The sequence below is a fragment of the Sinocyclocheilus anshuiensis genome, unplaced genomic scaffold, assembly GCF_001515605.1.
Source record: "Sinocyclocheilus anshuiensis isolate Anshui unplaced genomic scaffold, SAMN03320099.WGS_v1.1 scaffold1451, whole genome shotgun sequence".
In the NCBI taxonomy this organism is placed as follows: Eukaryota; Metazoa; Chordata; class Actinopteri; order Cypriniformes; family Cyprinidae; genus Sinocyclocheilus; species Sinocyclocheilus anshuiensis.
In genome coordinates, this window is record NW_015538060.1 from 396,790 (window position 1) to 405,615 (window position 8,826).

An 8,826-nucleotide genomic window follows, 5' to 3' on the forward strand; every position below is an offset into this window, starting at 1 on the left:
AATCTCTTGACCACTGCTTGGGAAAGCAAAATAATTGGATTCCTGCTCCTTATCACACTCAACACATTACGAGTTGTCAAAATTCCCTGCTGCCAGGGCTTGATCACGTTTCAGTCAAGCAAGAGGGATTTCATATGGCTGACTGATAGGTGAGACTGTTTTAGATTGTGTTATTGCCAGTCACTGGGGGCAGTAGTGTCCGACACGTGCCTTAGACTCTCACGTGACAATGCTTGGTGGACGTTACCATATTGACCTTTTTGTCATATTGTATTGTACCTTGTTACTGTTACAAAACGGCACTCTCGTTCTCGTTCAAGTGGCTTCACTTCATTCCACTTGCAGTAAGTGGTGGAATTGTTTTTGTTTCTCTGCTATGATGTGGAATAGACAGCAAACCTTTCCCGACCCTTACAAACAGATCCTCTTAAGTGAGTGATTGAAACCCCGGCCACAAAATTATGACAAAGAAGATTTTACATTTTCTGAAAAAATATGTGAGGTGCTCCTATTTGGACTGACAACTGAGTTCCATGTTTTCCCATGTCTCTCAGATTGTCTGCAGTCTAGGTATGGTTGTGGCCCCCAGGGGCCCCCGCCGACTGTTCTGAGTCAAAAGAGCTCATGCCCTATCGTGGCAATAATCAGGTGCCTAGATATGGCCTCTAGGGGCCTTTGATGCCCTATACAAGATTTCTGTACAGTGCCTTGTCAAAATGACTCATTCCCAAATTTCTATAATATTCTGGTACCTAGATAGGTCTGAGCCCCCCAGATGTCTCTATACACTGTCCTGAGTCAAATAGGTCACTCCTGTTTTTCTTTTCTACAAAAACCAAATGTCTAGATATGGCAGGATCTCTGTATACTACCCTCAGTCAAAATGACCCACCCCAATGTCTCTATAATATTATGGGGCCTAGATAGGTCTGGGCCCTCCAAGTGCCTCTGTACACCTCCCAGGATCAAAAGAGCTCAATCCCATGTTTCTACATAGATCAGGTGCCAAGATATGGCTGGGGCCCCGTACCAGATCTCTGTACACAACCTCTGTACACTGTCCTGAGTCAAAAGAGCTCACTCCCATGTTACTACCAAAAATTAGATGTCTAGATATGGCTGGGGCCCCATGGAGAGTCTCTGTACACTACCACTTCGTCAAAATAAACCACCCTGATGGTTCTATAATATTCTGATGCCTAGATAGATCTAGGGACCCCAAGTGCTTCTGTACACTACCCCTGGTCAAAAGAGCTCACTCCCCATGTTTCTACAAAAATCAGATATCTACATATGGGGCCACATGGAGAATCTCTGTACATTACCCTTAGTCAAAATGACCCGCCCTGATGTTTCTATAATATTCTAGTGCCTAGATAGGTCTGGGGCCCCCAGGTCCCTCTGTATACTACACCTGGTCAAAAGTGCTCACTCCCAAGTTTCTGCAAAAATCAGATGCCAAGATATGGCTGGGGCCCATACATGATCTCTGTTCACAACCCTCGGGCAAAATGACCCACCCCCACAAGTCTATAATATTCTAGTGCTTAGCTAGGTTTGGGCCCCCGAGATGCCTCTGTACACTGTCCTAAATCAAAAGAGCTCACTACCATGATTCTACAAATATCAGATGTCTAGATATGGCTGGGGCCCCTGCAGAGTCTCTGTAAATTACCCTCAGTCAAAATGACCCACCCTGATGTTTCTATAATATACTGGTGCCTAGCTTGGTCTGGGGCCGCCAGATGCATCTTTAAACTACCCCTGGACCCCCCCAAGAGTCTATAATATTATGAAGACTAGCTAGGTTTAGCCTCTGGGGCCTTTGCACACTGTCAAAAGAGCCCACCCCCATGTCTCTGCGATCATTAGGTGCCAAGATATAACTGGGGCCCCATACAGGATCTCTGTACTCTACCCTCATTCAAAAAGACCCACTCCTATGTTTCTATAATATTCTGGTGACTAGCCTCTAGGGACCCCATATAACGAGAGTCAGAATCAGATATGCCGTATAGACACACATGGACATATACAGGAAAATACTAATGTAAACTGTTGATGATTTAACTTTTTCGGGGTTTTTTTTTTTTTTTTGATGAATATTTTATTGTTAGAAGTGAAACTTTTTAATTTTTAGCAGGGTATGCTTAATATACTCAATGTACTTGCATTCAAAAGGTTTGTTTACTGAAGGGCCATTGTTATTGGAGTTGAAGGTCTCATACTGGAACTAGGTCAAAATGCAAAATAGTTAAATCAGAATTTGCATTTGTTATTATCCTGCCTGAAGTAGTCAGAATTGGAAAAATTATCACATGTCCCATTCTGAATCACTACATACCCAGGACGTTTCATGTGGCCTATGCGAGTACACACCCGTTTCACTTTTTTGTTCACTCTGTGTTCCTCTTCTATACACACATAAAACCTCTGCTCCTTTTTTGTCTGCCCATTAAAATTATTGACCATTAGGCGATGCTGAGAAAGGTGGGGTGTAATTATGAGTCCAGGCAGCTTTGTCAATTCCCTGCAGCCTGTGTTGAGCCCAGCAGAGATCCTAATAGGAAACTGCAGTGTTAAAAACACACACTCACAAGGATATAGAGGGAAACGAGGCTGTGAACACAATTTGGTTTATCAGCAACTAAACCAGAAACTCAGATTCCACTGCCACTAAGACCAGAAGAATAATCTCTATAAGTATGCAAACAGTGATGCATTGCAGCTGTGTAATCCCATTGTACTTAGTGTTCTTGTTTGATTAGCACAGAATATATTTCGGGCCTTAGAATCGCTCCATCTTTTTATTTCATCTCTATCTTTAACATTGTAAGAAAGAACCATGTATGTACGAATCATGTATGTTAATAGTATGTGCTGTATTTACAGAAACTTTCTTTTCCTTTTTACCTTTCAGAGAAAATGAACATGTTGTCTGCACTGATCGCCCCCTTCAAGTACATGACCCCAGCAGCCAATTGCACAGAAGACGAGGACACATTGAGTCAGTATGCATAATCACTATCACAACAAACCCTTTCAAAAATGTAAAAAAAAATAATTTAATTTCAAAAATGTAATTACATTTGAACATATAATTATATATAACAATATAGAGAATAACTATATATACTGTATATATATATATATATATATATATATATATAGTATACATATCATTTAAAGTGATGCTAGAAGAGTTGAAGACAAGCAGCACTACAAAAACAACATTTTGGTCCTTTCTTAAAATTTAGGCTTGCATCCATGTGTTGAAGTTTATTTTCAGAGATGAATTTCATTTGGTTCCATCACAACACAGTTGGGGTGTGAAATAGAGGCTTTAATGTGTGATAAGACTTTCACACACTGAAATCTCATAACCGTCTGCTCTCCTGCATTACAAAAGAGCGTCTCCTTTGCATTGTATATGGGGGAGACGATTTGTACCCACTTTAAGTATATACTCCAAGCCAATTTTGTGGGAGATTACGGAGCGATTTGCCAGATAATGCCCCATTTTAGAGGATTTGTCTTCGGATTTTTTTTTACAACAGTTAAGTAGAGGAGGCTTTTCTCATATGGAACTGTTAGGAGCAGCTGCTTTGGAAAAAGGCAATGGCAGTTTTTAATATCAACATGTATATGAACTACCAGACTTTTATCAGGTCAAGTGCGATTATGGGCAGAATGGCGTAGAAGATAGATAGCACTCATTGAGTTTTGTTTTTTGTTAAATTATTTCCTTGATCATATTAATATGTCGTTTCTGCTTCCAACCTAGGCACCAGTAGTGCTGAGGTCAAGGAGAACCGTAACACGGGAAATTTGGAAGATTGCGCCATTGTTCCGTCAGACTGCCAAACACTCTTCCTGTCTGATTCACCCAGGGACGGGGCGTCTGGCCTCAAGCGAAAGCGGCCTTTGGAGGAGGACAATAACGGACACTTGTGCAAATTGCATCTGTACTGCAAGAAACTGGCATGGTCCAATGCACCAAAGAATGCTCTGGTCCAGTTGAACGAGCTGAGACCAGGTCTACATTACCGGATGGTCTCTCAGACAGGACCGGTGCACGCACCTCTCTTTTCCATCGCCGTGGAAGTCAACGGACTCACTTTCGAGGGCACCGGCCCTACAAAGAAAAAGGCTAAGATGAAGGCAGCCGAGATGGCCCTGAAGTCATTCATCCAGTTTCCCAATGCCTCACAAGCTCACTTGGCCATGGGCGGACTGAGCAACCCCACAGCCGACTTCACATCAGACCAGGCCGACTTCCCAGACACGCTGTTCAAAGGCTTCGAGCCTGATGGCTGCCGCTCTGCCGAGAGCGAGTTGCTGTCTAGCGCTCTCCGTTTGCGCCACACGTTGGACTTGATGGTTGTGCAGGCCAGGCAAGGAGATCCCTGCCTTCCCCCGCCTCCGGTACCCACCACCCAACCCAGCCCGGTCGTACTGCTCAACGACCTGCGGCCCGGCCTGCGATATGCCTGCCTGTTGGAGCGTGTCCAAGGCAAACGGGCACACCGCAGTTTCGTCATGGCCGTTCGAGTGGATGGCAGGATATTCGAGGGCTCGGGTCGCAGTAAGAAGCAGGCAAAGAGGCAGGCGGCTCTGTGTGCCCTGCAGGCGCTCTTCAACTTCAGGCTGGCACCTGAGGCGAGAGCGGGACACCAGCCCAGTAGGATCAAATGCCCTCATTTGCCCCAGGTGAGTGTGCCAGTCCAGCCGCTGGCAGGCCACTCGTTCCATACGACGGGCCTTAATAACCAAAGCAGCAGGAATGCTGGGATACAGAACAGCCAGCCAAGACTTAATTAAGAGGGAGGAGATAATGTTTGGGGAGGCATGGGGCAGTACAGATGGATTATGGGGGAGAGGTTAGGCTATATCGCAGAGCAAAAGGTGGAAACGTTTTATGTTAGCACACAGGCTTTAACATTTACTCTAGGCAGGACAGGACAGCATATCTAGTGTAAACACACACATGTGTGTGTACTTATGAAAGCAAAAGGGCCAGAGGTAAACAGAACCTATTCACAGATCTCTTCAGATGGAAAAAGGATGTAAATGAGGCAAATTATCATTCGGGAGCCTCTGACTCCAGAGAGAAATCCAATGCGCCAACAAATGAGTTTTCTTTTTTTTTTCTTTCTTTCTTTTTTCTTTTTTTTACTTTCCATGTGTTTATAGAGCTAAATTGCAAAAGTATTGCTATTTTGCACAATCTCTAGTTTCCTCATGTATGACATGGCAGTGTCTATAAACATTAATTCAATCTGTTGCCCAAAGGTGATTGAAAAAAGCACAGAGCAAATCGACAAACAATCCTCAGACCCATTCTTCTGTTATTTAGTCAAATATGTAAATAGCAATCAGACTAGGAAATTAATGTTTTTTTTTTCTTAGAGAGCTAAAATGTATTGTGATCCCTTGTGTGTCCATTTGGAGTCAAAATCAACATATAGTGCTGTCAAACAATTAGGCATTTTAATTTAATTACGTGATATTGCCCTTAATTACATTTTTTCTTCATTGCAATAAGTTTCTATGTTGCTTGCCATACATACACAGTCTGTAGTTAGGCTAATGAATTATATAACTAACTGTAAGAATTGTTTATTATTCTCATAAATTAATGAATGAAATTTGTCATACTGCTGTTGCTGCCATTTTTTCTAAAAGCAATAAGCCACTCACGACCTTGCATTACAGGGATTGCACCATGATTAATGGAGTTTCCTTAGTTTTTAAGAATCACTCACGGATGTATGCGGCTAATCAGTTTATTGCGTGGTGTTTGTAACGTTTTCCTCCTCAAGTATGCACATGTATATGTGTGCATGTCAGCATCAGCTCTCGTGTGTGTGTGTGTGTATGTGTATGTGTGTGTGTGTGTGTGTGTGTGTGTGTGTGTGTGTGTGTGTGTGTGACGTGATATTGCCCTTAATTACATTTTTTCTTCATTGCAATAAGTTTCTATGTTGCTTGCCATACATACACAGTCTGTAGTTAGGCTAATGAATTATATAACTAACTGTAAGAATTGTTTATTATTCTCATAAATTAATGAATGAAATTTGTCATACTGCTGTTGCTGCCATTTTTTCTAAAAGCAATAAGCCACTCACGACCTTGCATTACAGGGATTGCACCATGATTAATGGAGTTTCCTTAGTTTTTAAGAATCACTCACGGATGTATGCGGCTAATCAGTTTATTGTGTGGTGTTTGTGACTTTTTCTCTCCCCAAGTATGCACATGTATATGAGTGTATGTCAGCATCAGCTCTCCTGTGTGTGTGTTTCTTGTGCTGTATTAGTATTCAGCCCCTTCCTGCACAGAGCCGATAGGGAGAATGTTGTCTTTCCTCTCCTACTACAGCAGCCAAACAACCTGCACGTTTGCCGGAGAGAAACTTCTCCTTTCTCCTGCTCGCTACGCTCTTTAAAAGGATTTATAAGAGGATTTGCCTCACTAGTTTAGATCCAGTTATATGCACTTCCTTGTGGAAATTCTTGAAAGTCAGACTACGGCGTTGGCTGTTGAGTCTCTTAGAAATGATGACAAAAACATGCACATGTAATTAGAATGTTCCTCCTTTTCCATCACAGAATCATCCAGCATCATCTGGCCAGTGGAACAAGCGTTTGTGTATGTGTGTTTGAGCTTGTATGACGATTTCTCAGTAGTCTGGAGATCTGAGGGTTGGATGGCGCTCAAACCACTGCCTGTAGGGTGCCTTCCTGTGCCGCAGGGCCCTGCTGATAGCAACCGCTGCCAGCTCTGCCGCTGTCACACTGCTCTCAAGACCCAATATTTTTCTCTTTCTTTCTGAAGCAACTGTGACTTCCTTTAACAACAGTCATTGCAGCAACTAGTAGCAGCAGCTTTTCTATGATGAAATAGCATTACTGCCTAAAATAGAGTCTTGTGAAAATCTTTATCCAAATTTTCAGCACTCAGTATTTCTTTCAAGGTTTAATTTTAAAGAAAAAAGAATAATAAAATAATAATAATAGTTTTTGTTATTAAAGTCAATAGTGAATCTGACAAGAACATATCACCTCAAATCAAAATAAAGAAACATTAATTTATTATAAATATTTAAATGACTACATTACAATCATTAGAATATAATTAGAATTGCAATTGAGAATGAATGAATGAATGAATAAACAAACATATAATAACAGTAAACAAACAAACAATATATATATATATATATATATATATTTCTGCAATACAATTTATCAAATATATCAAACAGATAAACAAAAGGATGAATAAACATAGGAAATCACTCTGGAGTATTAATTCTGATTTTTACATGTTTTGGGCATTTTTGCCCAGATCTCTGGTAAACTTCTGAGCCTGATGCAGATGCATTAAATTGAGGATTAAGCATCAGATTTGAGATTTTAAGGCTGTATTGAAACAAATAAGTTGTAAAGAAAGAAAGCGATCAACAAAGAGTGACAGAAAAAGAGGGTGAAATGTGGGTCACCTTTGGAGTGGAATAGAAGGACAGGGAGACTCTGGTGGGTGGAAGACATTTCTGGCACTGATGGAATATTCCGTAGGAAGAACCGGCCATAGCAGCGTGATGCCCCAGGCAAATATGAACAATAACTTGCAGGCTACCCTTCTCCACCACCTCTTAAATGAAAAATTGAACTGTCATCCAGGCTGCATGCCTTGTTGCCCACATCCCTATGCCTGTTCACATCTCTAAATAATGACACACTCACACACATGCACACACACTCCCTGCAGGGATTTACCTGCATGCTCTATGAAAGTCAATATAACATTGAAGCAGTAATATGAGATCCAGGTACGAAGCAAGACTTATTAAGTTACCCCAAAAATATCCATCAATCATGGGATCATAGTCCCCCAGTGCTTTCCTAACTTCATTCCCAGCTAAAAAGACGCATAGGAAATTTACAAAACATTTATCTTCTCACCCGAACGCTTGCATGTCAGCAGCTTCACGTTTTCATCACGATTCCTCTGGTTTCAGAAGTATAAATGCAGGACAAACTGATTTGGTATCAGGAGTCTGCCCACGTTATAAGGTAGAATGATTGCAGTGCATGGTTAGGTTGATTGGCCACTTAATCTCTCAGCGCAGTCACAAATATCTGCAGCGTTGCCAAGTCAACGCACAGACCCTGCTAAGACAGGAAAAAGCCAGAGTCAGACGCTGGTGCCACTACAGGTCCTGACCGTGCCACTAGTATAGTTAACCTTGGACCACAGGGTATTTGACTGAAGAAATTACCTCGGCATGCTGCTAAATATCAAATCACTGCCTAATCATGAGTGAGGTGAGACAGTTTGACTTCCAGTTCTGTAGCTGGTATTTAAAATGGAAGGCTCACAGTGATGAATCGCACTGAGGAGCTAGGTGTTTGAGGAAGGTTCAGAAAGGGGAGGGATATATAAGGCAGGGTCAAGAAAGGGAGGGGGGTCAGATGGGGGCTGGAGTAACATTAAAGGGAGGGGAGTGTTGAAGAGCGAGGTCTGCAAAGGGAGTGGAAATATTGCAGAAGAAAAGGGGAGGACAGAGTTAAAGTGTAAGGTCAGAAGGAGGGAAAGTGATAAAGGGTGTGGTCAGAAGAAGAGGAGTGATAAATGGTGAGGTCACAGGAATGTTGAGGGACAGGGTCAGAATGTGGGGGAATGTTATAGTTATAATGTTATAATGTTATATGATCAGACTGAGGTTGAGTGCTTAAGAGTGGGGTCAGAGGGAGGGGGAGTGTTAAAGGGGTCATATGATGCTGCTAAAAATAACATTATTTTGTGTATTTGGTGTAA

At 41.9% G+C, this 8,826-nt stretch overlaps 1 protein-coding gene across 1 annotated transcript in view; it reads left to right on the forward strand.

Annotated features, from left to right (window-relative positions):
* The first annotated feature begins 2,924 nt into the window (after positions 1-2,924).
* The window catches only part of LOC107683482 (double-stranded RNA-specific editase B2-like), a 59,394-nt gene continuing 53,492 nt past the window's right edge, over positions 2,925-8,826 (forward strand). Inside the window, exons 1-2 of the mRNA XM_016479539.1 lie at positions 2,925-3,007; positions 3,785-4,710. Of these exons, the coding sequence (XP_016335025.1) occupies positions 2,926-3,007; positions 3,785-4,710 (1,008 nt within the window). The 5' untranslated portion in view covers position 2,925. The remainder of the gene's footprint in view (positions 3,008-3,784; positions 4,711-8,826) is intronic.